General features: G+C 42.3%; 1 protein-coding gene across 1 annotated transcript in view; it reads right to left on the bottom strand.

The window, feature by feature from the left end:
• dph1 (diphthamide biosynthesis 1) overlaps positions 1-11,662 on the bottom strand; it is a 105,165-nt gene extending 93,503 nt beyond the window's left edge. The window contains exons 1-2 of the mRNA XM_072691975.1: positions 11,595-11,662; positions 8,917-9,066 (exon numbers count right to left, since the gene is read on the bottom strand). Of these exons, the coding sequence (XP_072548076.1) occupies positions 8,917-9,066; positions 11,595-11,643 (199 nt within the window). The 5' untranslated portion in view covers positions 11,644-11,662. The remainder of the gene's footprint in view (positions 1-8,916; positions 9,067-11,594) is intronic.
• Between the last annotated feature and the right edge of the window lie 5,574 nt (positions 11,663-17,236).

Here is a 17,236-nt window from a genome sequence, read left to right as displayed (position 1 = left end):
CAACAACTCTTCTTCTGAGCTCCTCAGAAATCTCCTTTTTTCCGTGTGCCATGATCCACTTCCACAAACATGTGTTGCGAGGATCAGACTTCGATCAGGCGCCCACTCACACCCGACACTAAAACACCCGACACTAATTTCACCTTCAAATGATCTGCTGATCCTAAAGGTTCACATACTTCTGCCACTCACAGATTTGTTATATTGGATCATTTTCCGCAATAAATAAAAGACCTAATATTCTAATATTCGTGTCCGAGTTGCATGATTTGTTATGAATTAGGACTGATGTTTAAGGTCCAATTCATGCAGAAATATAGAGCATTCTAAAGGTTCAAGCACCACTGTGTATGTCAGTCTCCTCACAACATTATTCCTCTTTTCATTTTCGGGTCTTATTTTCAAGCTTGTGGCCAGATTGGAATCTTTTTCGCAAGTCTGTAAAACGCACTGTCCTGAATAATGTCTCATTACACTCCACCAGGCTCTAATTAGCTAATTAACTGGAAAAATTATTTTCCTTAAGCCAAAAAAAAAAAAAAAAAAAAACCCACACACACCACACACAGCCTCCAGATGACATTCAAACCTTTGACCTCTGGTCATTAGAGAACAAAGATACTGTGACCTGCAGTCAGGGAACTATGGCCTGCTTTTAATAAATCAGTGTAGGGCCATCCAAGCACACTAATATTTCAACACTTCTTAAATTAGTGGAAAAAAAACCTAACAAATGAGTTTCGGTTCACAAACATGATCATGGTTAGCAAAATACTGCATGTATTCTATAGTAAAAAGTAAGAGTAGGGAAGCAGGAGCTTATATCATTGAATTACTGCACACTTTCTTATAGCAGATACAGAGTGGTTTATACAACAGCTCCACAGGACAGATGTAGTGGAGCAAAATGCACTGAAACACTCAGGTAAGAATGTGTGGTAGCAGTTATTTTATAAGGTCTGGTACACTCTACATTATAACTACAGTAGATTTCAGATTCCAGACGTAAAAGTTTCAGTCAGGTCCATAAGTATTTGGTCAATGTTTGTACTGTTGCCTTTCTAAACCACCTGAATGGCTTTGAAATGAAGCAGTCAAGACTGTGATTGAAGGGCACATTTCCCGGTTCATATTGCATGAACTGTTTAGGAATTAAAGCCAATTTTAACACAATCCCTCCATTTTCACAGGATCAAAAGTAATTGGACAGCTGACCGATAAGCAGTTTCATGGCCAGGTGTTTTTTTCTTCTTTTTTTTTTTACTATTTCATGACAGATTACAGATAAAAAAGGTGCAGACATGTGCATTGCTAGTGCTAGAGAGAGCTACAAATGCAAACAAAAAAACAAAGAGCTAGGGATAACTTTATTGTACCTGACCTCAGCTGAAAAGAAGCAGTATCCTGGCCACTCCATACCTTCTAACTATTTATCTATCTATCTACACTTGAGGTTTGACAGTAATGCCCCATAGGCAATAAAGCAGTGGAGGATGAGAAGGAGGTGTTTGCGATGGCTGTGTGTAGGAGTGATCTTAAAAGGAGAGAGAGAGAAAGAGAGAGAGACAGGAGGGAGAGAATAATTTTGGCTCTCTGATAAAAGGTTAAAGAATTGCCCTCCTTCAGTCTGGACACACACAGACAGGTCATTACTTGGGGAAAGGGCGAGTTTATTAACAGTAAAAGGTTACTCAGCTCAGCACAGCTGACAAATCACTCTATCCATCCATCCGTAGGTTTGGAGGTGATGGGGAGGACAGGCCCCGCTCCTGCACTAAGCAGCCGCACAATCGCAGGCGCTGGATTCAGAAATGCCATAAGAACGAGAGGAAATGCCAAGATGCCAGCGAGTGCACTGACAAGCAGAGAACAGAGAACAGAGAGTGTGGATGAGCACACGCATACACACATACACACACAGACGCTTAGTGTGCTTAGTCCTGGTGTAACTAGAAGCACCACACACGGACAAAAGAACAAAATGTTACTGCCTATCAAACTGACAGATGGAGTCCAGGTGCATGGCTGGAGCTCGGTACTCAGTAATGGCAGGATGCTTTTCAAACCTACATTCATGTATAGTTCACCAGGAAGTACAGCCAACCTCCACCGTGAGACTTCCTTCAGTTCTCTGAATAGGCACAAAGACCAAGCAACAGTAGAAACAAAGCCAATTGAACATGTTAGCATAAAATGTGACTTCACCTGTACTTATACACACTGAGCATCACAGCTACTAAACGCAAAATGGAAAAACAATGGAAACTCTCATTGGTAGACAATGTAAGAAGATTTCATTTCAATATATTAAGTGATATATTAGGCAGCAAATGAACATTCAAGTTCTTGAAGATGAGGTGTTAAAAGTGTGAAAAGATCTGAGCCACACTGACACACTGTCTCAGAACAACTCCAAAACATCAGACAGATCTTGTAGGGTTTTTCTGGTGTGCAAGAAACCGCTAAGAAGACAGGCTCATGGACACCGAATTCAGGCACATGGAGGCCCCACCTCACAATGTACTAGTAGGATTTAAAGGTTCTGCTGCTAACATCTTGGTCAGAGGTCTTGTGGAGTCCATTTGGAGTCCATGCCTCAAATGCTCAGATCTGTTGTGGCGTAACGAAGAGGGGGTCTACTCAATATTAGGCAGGTGGTGCTAATGTTATGGCTTATTAGAGTATTCCTCATGAATCATTATTGGAGCACAAAAATCTAAGTATTCCAATAAGCCTTTCTGGGGATAATAAGAGTCTATTTTTAAGATGTCACTGTTTAGCTAATCTACCAGTCAACTGATACATCCACATTGAAGGAAACTGACAGCACCTCTCAGTCCAGCATAAACGAGGTAGTGAAAAATGACCCAATAGACGTAGTTAACCTTTAAAGAGGATTTTTTTTCTGTCTAAGACATCAGGCATCAGCATTTATGGATCAAGCACTAGCATAATCAGACCATTTAAAGAGTATATCCACCCTCATTATCAGAAGATCTGCCACCCTTTAACAAACGAGCATAGGCTGGGCTCACTGTGGAGCGGAAAGGATAGAATGGAGCCAATCTGAGACTCTTCTGCCACAGTGACCAAGGGGGGGGTGGGGGGCTGTTGTGGGGTCAACATTTAGAAAGGCGCAGCCCACCACTATGTAATAGTGAAAAGGAAAATCCTTACTAATTCATCATCTAGTAATGTTACTAATTAATCATCGGGTTGAAGTTTTAACCCCTTTGGAGGCGCACTAACCAGGTTTGAAACAGCAAAGGCCTGATTTATCAGCATAAAAAAAATGTTTGTGCATATTTAATCATGCATATTTATAGTTGACTGATGTAACTATTAGAAGCTTCAGACATCCAGTTCCTTCATCGCCACCATCAACAATGAATGGCTTCATAGGATTCTCTAAATAGGACATTTCCACATCAAAGCACTCTGAAAGATTTTGTTGTTTACATCTTAGCCATGTATTTATGTAGAAATGTAGAAAGGCCAGAAGCACATGGACCCAACCAACAGAAATGTTTGGCTGATGTGTGTCTGTGTTTCATAGGTTGTAGTGAGACTCTGGAGTGTTCTCCCTCATTCACACTGCTTCATTTGGCCTGTCAGTTCTTATTCGGGACGTTTCAAAGACAAATGAAAACATTAGAACGTGGGTATTTGTTGCAGATCGGGGTGTCCGATCTCATCTGCGTACAGCCAGTGTGGTGACGTATTTTTTTTTTACTCCGGCAAAGCAGGAGCACGGGGAGCAACTGCCCTATGAGGATAAGACTGGAGTCCCCTGTTGGAGAATGTTGAGAATTACATTAGGTGTACATTTAATTCACATTCTGTATGAACAGGTTTGGGTCTGCATTTTAAATCTGAATAAGATATCTCCTCTTTCGATGACTTCAGTGGAAGGTTTAGCATCCTTAAGACTATAGATTTCTCCACACGATTTCTCTCTTTCAAAGAGCTATGAATGAGAAATAATAAGCACAGACGTTTTATCGTTCTCTTTGTTATAAACTTTGTTATGACTTCTAAGAGCTAAACCACAACCTTCATGGTCAAGGAGATACTGGGTTCACTGAAACTCCTTAGAACTGTTTTAACACTTACGCTGAGCACCGAACAGACTAGCGAAATTAAGCCCAAAGTGAGGAAAGCTGGTGTAATTTCGACTCTATCTATTTTTCAGCTATGAAAATCACCTTGTCAGTTTTCAATAAAACTGCAAGAACGGTGAGATAACAGACATATGATGAGATGTGTACACAGCAAAATTTCCATTTCCAGCACTCAGCAGACACGTTTATCCAGAGGCAAGAAGTTTTGCAGTAGTCTAGTGATCCGATTTACATCAACTAACAGTGATACAGTGTGGTGTTCTTGCTCAGCCAGGGTATTGAACCCTGTCATGCTCAAAGGGTTATATAGAACCATTTACTGGACTATATTAAGCTCTTTATGCTTAAAATGTACATAAACCGATATATATATATATATATATATATATATATATATATATATATATATATATATCGGTTTATGTACATTTTAAGCATAAAGAGCTTAATATAGTCCAGTAAATGGTTCTATATAACCCTTTGAGCAGGTATAGAACCATTTAAGTATTTTATTGTTACGGTTCTATGTAGAGCCCTTGAAGAACCCATTTTAAGAGTTTATAATAACTCTTTGTACAATAATGCCGATCCCGTTTCCTTTTTGAACCCTGATCTAATCTCAGAGTGCATTAATACTGAGTATTGTCTGATACAGATTCAAACCCATCCGATCTTTGTGGCTAAAGGTAAAGGTGCACGTATTTGTCACTGTACAGTGTACACTGTACAGCGAAATGTGTCCTCCGCATTTAACCCATCTGGTAGTGAACACACACTCACACACACACACACACACACACGTGTTAGGGGCAGTGAGTACATACACACACCCAGAGCGGTGGGCAGCCAACTCCAGCGCCCGGGGAGCAGAGAGGGTAAAGGGCCTTGCTCAAGGGTACCTTGCCGATATCCCGGCGCTCTAACCGCTGAGCCTCCACTGCCCCATAGGCTATGTGACTATAATAGTGACACCACTACATTATAGGCTATGTGACTATAATGTATAGACTACTACTAGACCTTATACCACATACTGTTAATAGTGCAGGTTCGCACTGCATTGTGGGACAGAGTAAAAAAAATGACTGATTCAAAGTATGTTTTGTGGATATTTGAGTATATTCAAAGTGGACAGTTCATCTATATTATACACTACATACTCAAATCTTAAAGCAACGGTCTGTAGGTTTTGGGGACTCTCTGGTGAGAATGTGTAATTGCACTTAGAATGCGGAAGAGTGCCATTAAAATGTGCATTATGGTCTCCTTTCAGAGAATGGCTGAACACTGCAAGTTTACATTTAGTCCGTGTCTTTGGTTTGACAGTGGGTGAAAGAGCAGACGAAGATGGATTTTGCCGTTCACATATCTTCACATTTGCTGGATGTACATGTGACGTTAGCACTTAAAGACCTGACATGGCCTGGAAAACTCTTATGAATACCTACCAAGCCACTCTGCTTCAAGAATGAATATTTTAGGCTTTTGCAGGGATGGTTTTGTGGCACACTGATACCATTTATTACTATATTTTTGCCCCTTCCCACTCAGAAAGACTACTGCTTTCAATCGAAACTAAAAAAAAAATCCTAAAGACTGCTGATTTAAATTGGCTTTTAGTGGCTGTAATTAGATTTTTTTTTTTATGACACTCTTCACAGCTGTAGGCTAATGTTCATTAATGACTACCTAGAGGAAGCCAAAGTGGTAAAAACAAAGGATCAGAATTGTATGAGGCTTAAAACAGTCAACACTCAATAAAGGAAATAAATACTTTTACTATCATTAATCATTTCCCAGTAGTTACGAAAATTTAGCCCTGGATTGTTACAGATGTCAATTACAGTAAGTGGCAATTTTCAGTCTGAGTAGCGCACAGTTGTGTTTGATTTCCAGCTCTCTTCCATCAACTGGGTTGTGTAATTAAAATAAACATTCTTCTATTTTTAACTGGTTTCTGTTAGTCATAGCAAAAGCTGGTGATCCACCCTGACAAAGTTTCAAAGCGGAAAAAAAGACAAAGCGAATAGCAAATCAGGTGTGGGCAGAGAAGGAGTGAGAAAGAGGGAAAGAAAAGTAGTGTGGAGTCAATAAGGTGCTTTTTGCCCTGTGCATCCAAAGGGAGTTGGCTTTCTGCTGAAAACGTAACACAACAAAAGACCGGCATACATACCCTGGAGAGAAGTCAGAAAGGACCAGGCACTCACCACAACCCACCTGTGACTGCATTCACCACATAAAACACCTATTTGCTGCCATTCACATCAACGAAGCATTGAAATGTGCCATTTGTGTCCTGTGTTATCAAAGTATTAGATGGGTGTAAATTCAGGGTGGACACCCTTTAGGACTTTTTTTGGACACATTTACCAACGTCCCTAAACCCAACTCTAGAACCCCTACAATTCACTCGGCTCTGAACGTGTGTGACTGCATAATGGTGGCTACAGTCACTGTCACCTGTACAAGAATGATGAGAGCTCTTGCTGGGCTCTGGGCCTCTTGCATGCATGTGCATCAGAGAGAGTGACGCAAAGCTGAACCGAGCGAGGATGGCAGTCATGCTTATGTAGACATGTGATGGAATAATGAAGTGACAGAACAGTGCTGAAACGTCTTCTCACCTCCCCTAATGAAAACTAGAGATATGAAGGTTTCACATCCACATGTCTAGCTGAACAAGGCACGACACCAGTTAATGAAGCTGAAGGAGTGGTAAGAAAGGTAGGGGAGGGTTTGAAAATGACAAATCGACTCTGAAATAACTCAAATAAAAGTTTAGACCAAATAAATAAATAAATAAATAAATACAGTAATAGTGTCTAGGCCTTTCTTTTGCCAAATTACACCAGAGCTGTTCTTTAATCCCACAACTGAATACACTGACAGAACCTGTTTCTTCTTCAATGGACACTTTAAAGCTTTTGTTCATTTATCGGTGTATAAATTAATTAATTTTTTTTTCAACTTAGTTGAAAATAGTTTCATTACTATACAGTCCCTTAGGTTCTTATCCAGACTCACTTCTGCAATAAGCAGTCTTGTAGTTCTTATGATTCTAGCAGTCTTATAGCTAGAATTTACCATATAGCTGTAGACGGTGTGGTAACCATATATTACCTGCTGCACAGCCCAATGCTTTATATCCCTCTAGCTGGAGCTTGGCATTGTGATCTTAGACTTGTCTATTGATTATTATACAAGCTGTGTGTGTGTGCCAATGGACGTCTGTGTCTGTGTCAGTAATGGGTGCAGCATGAAGTAGGTGAATTCTTACAGCCTACAGCTCCTTAATGGATGAGGGATCACCTGGATCACACCTGTGATCTGGAAATTCAAACGGAGGCTAAACAATGGTTAACGCAGATGACTAAGAAAGCCATTGAGGGCCTCAAACTTCATCTTAGTGTTTCGAAATCATTCATTCATGGACTGAGGAGAGAGAAGAGTATTCACACCGTCAGTCACTTCTGCAATAAGCAGTCTTATAGTAGCTAGAATTTAACATATAGATGTAGACGGTGTGGTAACCACATATAACCATGCAGTCATGTTAGAGTATAAAGACCACCTACCTAAGTCCTAATGTACTCCCGGCACACCTTCATTACGGCTAAGATAGGTACATTTAGATTCAATACAATTTTTAATACTAGTACTAAGCTAATTAATCTGGGTCTGGGGAACTGAGTAAGTTGGTAGACACCTACCCACCCAGAGTTTCCTTTGAAATCAAGGGGATTAAGAGGAAATGTGTCCCCTCTTTGCTGCAGTGAGAGCCTCTACCCTTCTGGGAAGGCTTTGCGCTACATATTGGAACATTTCTGTGATATGATTGCGTTCAGCCACAAGAGCACTAGTGAGGCTAGGTACTGATGTTGGATGATTAGTTCTGGATCACGCCACTGCAACTCATCCCAAAAGATATTGGATGGAGCTCCATCCCTCCACAGAATACAGCACCACCGCTGCACAGCACAATGCTTTATATCCCTCTAGCTGGAGCTTGGCATTGTGATCTTAGACTCTATTGGTTTGTCTATTGATTATTATACAAGCTCCATGTGTGTGCAAATGGACGCCTTGGAACTGTGCCAGTAATGGGTGCAGCATGAAGTAGGTGAATTCTTACAGCCTACACGTCCTTAATGGATGAGGGATCACCTGGATCACTGCAGTGATCTGGAAATTCAAACAGAGGCTAAACAATGGTTAAAGCAGATGACTTTGAGGGCATCAAACCTTATCTTAGTGTTCATGAAATAATGTATCTGTTTTGTGTGTGTGCGCAGACGTGCAATGAGTGCAGTGTGTATGGCAGCATTAACATCCTGGACTATCAGAATATTATGAGAGGACAGTTTACACCATCAGGTGAACCTAAATCTAGAAAACCTTCTCATATTCCCTGGCTATATTTGACAATGTAGAGCATCATTGGACCTAATTACTCCCATGAGGTGGCTGCCCATACCTTTATAGATCTACCACCGCCAAGCTTATCACCATTCCGGATCCACCACTCTGCTTAACATCTCTTATCAACAGATATTGTGTGTGTACGGGAAATTTGAGCTTTCCGTGTCTATTGCTGTATAACAGACCCCTGATGCTGCTGCTCTTGAATGTATAAACAATTGCTTCGAAACAAGAATTCTTAACACTGTAATCTTGATGTGAGAGAATGGCAATAAGAGATGACTGAAAAGCCCCTTTCTGTGAAGCATATTCCTAGGAACTACTAGGAATTTGATCGTTAACTATTTACGATCCCAAAAACTAGCCACCGACTCACCTCTTTTGGCCTTTGCCTGTCTCACTCGCCACACAGTTTTGTGTATCTCAAAGTTGTAGTTGGCAGGCAGGACACTAATAGCATCCTGAAGTTCTGGGTCTTTGAGAATGTCTTCAGGAATTTGATTGGCAACCCTCCGTACACTTCGCACTAAACCAGAAAAGGAGAAACAGGCTAAAATGAGGCTACAGTTACAGTAAACAGACTTTCAGCATAACAGCACAAATAACATTCCTGCACAAACACATATCACTTTAATAATCATTTCTACAGCTTTACTGTTTGGTCTTTAGGGTAATGTATTCACAGTAAAACAGTTACTCACTTATATTAAAAGTTATTTTAACTTTTAGTATCAAACAGAAAGTTAACAATACGTTGTCTGTTAAAAAAAAAGAAAAGAAAAAGAAATAAGGGCAACCAGGTCACTAATTTATGCTAATAATAATAATTACAGCATAATTACAGCGAGTGAGGTTGCAGTCCAGGTTTGCATGAAAATTTTTTCATGACATTTAAAGACACAATACATGATTTTTATTGTGATATTCTGGCACAGAGACTAAATGCACCAGGCAGCAGCATTCATATCCAAATGCTAATACTAGCCTGTACTTAGTAAAGTGATTTTTGTTAAAAAATAATTAAATATCCAATTACACTGACTGGTAATTAACATGCCGTTGGACAGCATTACTTAAAGCAGCATTATGTGAGAAGGCATTTCTTGCTCCTGGACTCCCCCTACAGTCAAGAGGTCTGAGCCACCACTAAAGGACATGCTTTTCTAGTGCATTTTACACGCTGAGAGATACAGAACTAAAAATGGAGGATAATTTGACATAAGATAAAGTAATATTACAGGATTTCATACAAATATGACTTGGGTAGCGTAGTGTTACGCAGTTAATGTAAGAGTTGTCCTGTCTGCTTCTCCAAAGTTGCATATGGCAGTTTCTGGGATAATGAGCCTGGAGTAACAATGATAGATGCACTGTTCTCCCACATACAGGTCAGTGCAGCATCAACATGATTTTGAAGGTAAACAGTATTGTATGGCACATAATGCTGCTGTAAGCACTGACGATATCCACATATGGCCCTAAAATAAATAAATATATAAATAAAAGAGCATCACGATAATAGAATTCATCACAATACGATAAAATGTTATCATACTGCCCACCCCTACTGCAGCACACTGCAGCTACACATTCCTCAGTCCAGTTGAGGAGATCTTTTCAGCATGGAGAAGGAAGCTATACCATCACTAAACTCACAACTGCTGGAAGAAATGGAGGCTTCCTTTACAGTAAGAACAACACAGCAAAAACATGTAGTTTAACATCACTAAATGGACATACTGTAAAGACAAAACTCTAAATAAATATAATATCTGGGCAAAAGTATTGGGACACCTGCCCATCAATGCATTATTTTATTAAAAATGTATTCTTTTTTGTTGGAGTAACTGTCTGTACTGTCCACAACAGGTTTTCTACTAGACTGTGGAGCACTGCTGTTCATTACATTCTGCAACAAGAGTCACCATCCATCATTCCAGAGAACACAGTTCCACTGCTCCACACCTCAATGCTGGGGGACTTTATAGCCTTTTTGTGTTGATTACAGTAAACTGACTGACAAATTTAATTCATATCAGTTCCAAGCGTTTTTATTAATGACTATGCTGTGCTACACCAATAGAGTCCCTGGGCAAGACTCCTAACACTACATTGGCCCACCTCTGTAATACGAGTAGCCCTGTAAGTCACTCTGGATAAGAGCGTCAGCTAAATGCCATAAATGTAAATGTAAATGTAAAGCAGCTTTACATAATTAGTAATAGACAGAAAAAATTAATAAGATAAAAAAGATGAAACATCAAAGACCCCCAGTGAGCAGCCAACGGCCACAGTGGGAAGGAAAAACTCCCTCAGAGCTGGATGAAGAAACCTTGGGAGGAACCAAGACTCACAAGGGGGACCCGACCCATCCTCCTCTGATCAGAACTATTTAAACATTATTGATAAAAGTTACCAAACCATCTATACTGTTATACTGCTCAGGTCTGCAACATTTTCATAATCATATTGTAATAATCATGGTGTAGTAGAAGTTAATATAGTCATGGCAGTGATAGTCAGTAATGAGGGCTAATAGAGATCATATTAATAGTGTCAGATAGTGAAAAGTCCACATAACGTGTTTTATCATCCACACACGCCAAGTCCAGCTGTAAAGAGCTCCACAAAAGTTTAACCAGCAATACGTTTAGTTGGTTTGGCTCTAGACTAGTGTACAATGTGACTAGTGTACACTGGCACCCTAACGTACTGGCACTGCTGTACTGGGACATGAACACAACGCTGCTTTTACAGTCCAGAAGGTCCAGGGAACAGCAAGCCACTATAACCGAGTAACAGCTCATCAAATCCGCTGCTACTCAGAACTACCTATTTTCTTTTAGTTTTAGTTTTACTCGCTAAAAAACTGAAGACATCAGTGGTTTTACTTCTATCCGTACCGCTGGATAGCAGCTAGCCCAGGTTAACGCTGCCCTTCATTGTCAACATTTATTTAAAGTAAGATAAATAAGAATGGAGGACTTGATGAAGCGTCGGCTTAAAACACGCTGAAGCCCAAAAACCATTTAAGTAAAACGCATCGGAGTTTACCTGCTGGCTTTTTAGGCACAACTTCCACATCTCCGACGGGCGCCGCCATCTTTCCGCAAACAACTCCACGTGGGTGAAGAAAGGCATCACCAATTGAACACCGAGCGCGTCAGTAAGGATCCTGGATATCGATTACATCCGTCACTGCAGAGGAACCAACGTCTGTAAAAACGGTTGTTTTGCTGTTATTGAGAGGAACAGCGTGGAAGTAAAAACAGACAGATATTAGAGCGACAGTGGAAATAGTAATAAAAAAATAAATACAAATAAAAGGTACACCACTATTTAGCGTGGCGTAGCTTCTTAGTCCCTATTCCTGGTAAAGAAATACATTACCCATACGTCCTAAAGCGCGTTAGTACGTTAGTATCAACCAATCAGAGACGCCTCTGTTACCAGGGACATTGAAATTGCGGGGTTGGGCGTCAAACGAGCGCGAAGCCAAGAGGTGTTAATGGGCTAACATCAGCAGCGGAGTCAGGCCGTGCAGTGGAGGTTAGTTAGTGTAGGGAGAAGCGTGTGAGTATGAAAGACAGGCATAGCGTTAGAGAGTTTTTGCAAATATGTCAAAAATGAAGTAACAAAATCTGTATTACAAGAGGAGGGACATAAAGGGGACCTCGCACAAGAAGACAGAAATATTTAAGGGGGCCTCACACAAGAGGAGCGACATAAAGGGGACCTCGCATAAGAGGAGGGACATAAAGGGGACCTCGCACAAGAGGAGCGACATAAAGGGGACCTCGCACAACAGGAGGGACATAAAGGGGACCTCACACAAGAGGAGGGACATAAAGGGGACCTCGTACAAGAGGAGGGACATACAGGGGACCTCGCACAAGAGGAGGGACATAAAGGGGATCTCACACAAGAGGAGGGACATAAAGGGGACCTTGCACAAGAGGAGGGACATAAAGGGGACCTTGCACAAGAGGACAGAAATATTTAAGGGGGGCTCACACAAGAGGAGGGACATAAAGGGGATCTTGCAGAAGAGGAGGGACATAAAGGGGACCTTGCACAAGAGGAGGGGCATAAAGGGGATCTTGCACAAGAAGACAGAATCATTTAAGGGGGCCTCACACAAGAGGAGCGACATAAAGGGGACCTCACACAAGAGGAGGGACATAAAGGGGATCTTGCACAAGAAGACAGAAATATTTAAGGGGGCCTCACATAAGAGGAGCGACATAAAGGGGACCTCACACAAGAGGAGGGACATAAAGGGGGCCTCACACAAGAGGAGCGACATAAAGGGGACCTCGCACAAGAGGAGGGACATATAGGGGACCTCGCACAACAGGAGGGACATAAAGGGGACCTCACACAAGAGGAGGGACATAAAGGGGACCTCGTACAAGAGGAGGGACATACAGGGGACCTCGCACAAGAGGAGGGACATAAAGGGGATCTCACACAAGAGGAGGGACATAAAGGGGACCTTGCACAAGAGGACAGAAATATTTAAGGGGGGGCTCACACAAGAGGAGGGACATAAAGGGGATCTTGCACAAGAGGAGGGGCATTAAGGGGACCTTGCACAAGAGGAGGGGCATAAAGGGGATCTTGCACAAGAAGACAGAAATATTTAAGGGGGCCTCACACAAGAGGAGCGACATAAAGGGGACCTTGCACAAGAGGAGGGACATAAAGGGGACCTTGCACAAGAGGACAGAAATATTTAAGGGGGGCTCACACAAGAGGAGGGACATAAAGGGGATCTTGCAGAAGAGGAGGGACATAAAGGGGACCTTGCACAAGAGGAGGGGCATAAAGGGGATCTTGCACAAGAAGACAGAATCATTTAAGGGGGCCTCACACAAGAGGAGCGACATAAAGGGGACCTCACACAAGAGGAGGGACATAAAGGGGATCTTGCACAAGAAGACAGAAATATTTAAGGGGGCCTCACACAAGAGGAGGGACATAAAGGGGGCCTCACACAAGAGGAGGGACATAAAGGGGGCCTCACACAAGAGGAGCGACATAAAGGGGACCTCGCACAAGAGGAGGGACATATAGGGGACCTCACACAAGAGGAGGGACATAAAGGGGACCTCGCACAAGAGGAGGGACATAAAGGGGATCTCACACAAGAGGAGGGACATACAGGGGACCTCGCACAAGAGGAGGGACATAAAGGGGACCTTGCACAAGAGGACAGAAATATTTAAGCGGGGGCTCACACAAGAGGAGCGACATAAAGGGGATCTTGCAGAAGAGGAGGGACATAAAGGGGACCTCGCACAAGAGGAGGGACATAAAGGGGATCTTGCACAAGAGGAGGGACATAAAGGGGACCTTGCACAAGAGGAGGGGCATAAAGGGGATCTTGCACAAGAAGACAGAAATATTTAAGGGGGCCTCACATAAGAGGAGCGACATAAAGGGGACCTCACACAAGAGGAGGGACATAAAGGGGGCCTCACACAAGAGGAGCGACATAAAGGGGACCTCGCACAAGAGGAGGGACATATAGGGGACCTCGCACAACAGGAGGGACATAAAGGGGACCTCACACAAGAGGAGGGACATAAAGGGGACCTCGTACAAGAGGAGGGACATACAGGGGACCTCGCACAAGAGGAGGGACATAAAGGGGATCTCACACAAGAGGAGGGACATAAAGGGGACCTTGCACAAGAGGACAGAAATATTTAAGGGGGGGCTCACACAAGAGGAGGGACATAAAGGGGATCTTGCACAAGAGGAGGGGCATAAAGGGGACCTTGCACAAGAGGAGGGGCATAAAGGGGATCTTGCACAAGAAGACAGAAATATTTAAGGGGGCCTCACACAAGAGGAGCGACATAAAGGGGACCTTGCACAAGAGGAGGGACATAAAGGGGACCTTGCACAAGAGGACAGAAATATTTAAGGGGGGCTCACACAAGAGGAGGGACATAAAGGGGATCTTGCACAAGAGGAGGGACATAAAGGGGACCTTGCACAAGAGGAGGGGCATAAAGGGGATCTTGCACAAGAAGACAGAATCATTTAAGGGGGCCTCACACAAGAGGAGCGACATAAAGGGGACCTCACACAAGAGGAGGGACATAAAGGGGATCTTGCACAAGAAGACAGAAATATTTAAGGGGGCCTCACACAAGAGGAGGGACATAAAGGGGGCCTCACACAAGAGGAGGGACATAAAGGGGACCTCACACAAGAGGAGGGACATAAAGGGGGCCTCACACAAGAGGAGCGACATAAAGGGGACCTCGCACAAGAGGAGGGACATATAGGGGACCTCGCACAAGAGGAGCGACATATAGGGGACCTCACACAAGAGGAGGGACATAAAGGGGACCTCGCACAAGAGGAGGGACATAAAGGGGATCTCACACAAGAGGAGGGACATACAGGGGACCTCGCACAAGAGGAGGGACATAAAGGGGACCTTGCACAAGAGGACAGAAATATTTAAGCGGGGGCTCACACAAGAGGAGCGACATAAAGGGGATCTTGCAGAAGAGGAGGGACATAAAGGGGACCTCGCACAAGAGGAGGGACATAAAGGGGATCTTGCACAAGAGGAGGGACATAAAGGGGACCTCGCACAAGAGGAGGGGCATAAAGGGGATCTTGCACAAGAAGACAGAAATATTTAAGGGGGCCTCACACAAGAGGAGCGACATAAAGGGGACCTCGCACAAGAGGAGGGACATAAAGGGGACCTCGCACAAGAGGAGGGACATAAAGGGGACCTCACACAAGAGGAGGGACATAAAGGGGACCTCGCACAAGAGGAGGGACATAAAGGGGATCTCACACAAGAGGAGGGACATACAGGGGACCTCGCACAAGAGGACAGAAATATTTAATGGGGGGCTCACACAAGAGGAGGGACATAAAGGGGACCTTGCACAAGAGGAGGAACAAAAAGGAGACCTTGCCCAAGAGGAGGGACATAAAGGGGACCTCGCATAAGAGGACAGAAATATTTAATCTAGAAATAAGAAGTTATGACATAAATATATGGAAAAATATGAGTTGGTTAAAAAAGCATGTGAGGGTTAATGCTGGGTTAAATGAATGTATTAGGAAGATGAGTAAAACTGCATAGTCCTAAAGAATGACAGAGAGGTTTGTAAAATGGAGGGAAAGTCACTGGTGGGTGCTGTGTGGGTTAAGTAGGTCACTCTTTTCTTACAAGCATTAATACTAAAACCTTGTAAAATTATAATTTTTTTTAAATATCTGTGTAGAATTGTGGAATTTTTATCCTTGTAACCAGAGCTGTTAAATAAATGGGCAGTCACAGATCAGCTTTAGCTTTTACATGGTTTAAAGGGGAATCCTGAGTATGGAGACTTTTATGACTATATAATAGTGTGCATGTCCCATTAAAATACCATGTTTTATTTATTGGGTAAATATAAGCAAAATCCTTACACTAGCAGGTCAAACTGTGATTATGTCATATGGTGTACAGTGGAAAATAAGTAGAGTATTTTTCTTGGATGATCTCTCGCTGAAGCGGAAGCTGGGCAGATGAATAATATATTTGAGTTAAATTAAATATTCAGCTGAAAGCAACCAGTTTATGCTGCCATAACATATGGTGACCTGTTAGTAGAGGGGGTTTGTCTATTGTTTGATATGTATAGTGTATGTATAGTGTGTGTATAGTCTAGATTAATATGTATATATTCAGTATTTCGATTTTGACTATGGGGACTATGCCCTATCCAGTTTTTCACTCACCTTTACACCTGTGTAATGTGATGTGACACTAAATTTGATCTGATTTGATACATTAAACATGCATTTATACATTAAATTAAGGCTAGCATGGCTAGCATGTCTTAACAGTCAGGGTTCCCTTCAATGCACTTTGGCAGCATGATTCAGACTGAACTGCCTCACATACATTACAGGTGTCTGTTTATACACTATAAGCAAAAAGAGTTCTAGATAGTCCTACAAAAAGGGGGGCTTTGGCTAATGGAACAGTACTGGAACCTTTTTTGGTGCTATATATAAAATGTTTAAGAATAGTTTTCCACCAGTCTGAGCAACCCTTTACTCAAGCATTGAAGCAATGAGTCACTGTTGCATTGGTGGCAGCATCTGCACTGCTTACCTGCTCACTTCTAGGAGTTGATCATTCTATTTTAGAGTAGAAAGATCACGAAAAGAGAAGAATAGAGCCCAACGAACCTCAGTTCCTGTGGTGACAGACGCTTTAGGGGCTGAGACATTCTGCTGCAGTTTGAATACTTTTTTGTTTTGTTTTTTTACTGCTACTTTTATACTTCAACTCAAACTGTTGAGTCACTTTCTACAGACTCTACCCACCTCTGTTTATTCGGGATCTATATTCCTGTACCAGTTCCTCATTAAAATCAGTCTGAATATCCAGAAAACAAGCTGTATAATACAGAGGTTCTAGAGTAGTCCTGTTCTCAGGAAGGCTGTGTTGGGTTAGAGTTAGCAGGGAAAACACTAAAATGTGAAGGTGCTCTGAGGCCATGATTGAGAAAAATGGAAATAATTGGTTCCTTGTTCGCTGCCATTAAGATGTAATGTTTTTATCAACTGGTGCTTTTATCATTCATGATCTACCTTAGTCAAATTAGGGATAAGAGTCTTTAATGTTGCCAGTGACTCTTCGCCTCCTTCTGTGTGTCCCAAACTAC

Source organism: Salminus brasiliensis, chromosome 11, assembly GCF_030463535.1.
Source record: "Salminus brasiliensis chromosome 11, fSalBra1.hap2, whole genome shotgun sequence".
In the NCBI taxonomy this organism is placed as follows: domain Eukaryota; kingdom Metazoa; phylum Chordata; class Actinopteri; order Characiformes; family Bryconidae; genus Salminus; species Salminus brasiliensis.
The sequence above is the reverse complement of the archived record's forward strand: the minus strand, read 5'-3'. Positions and strand labels throughout refer to the sequence as shown.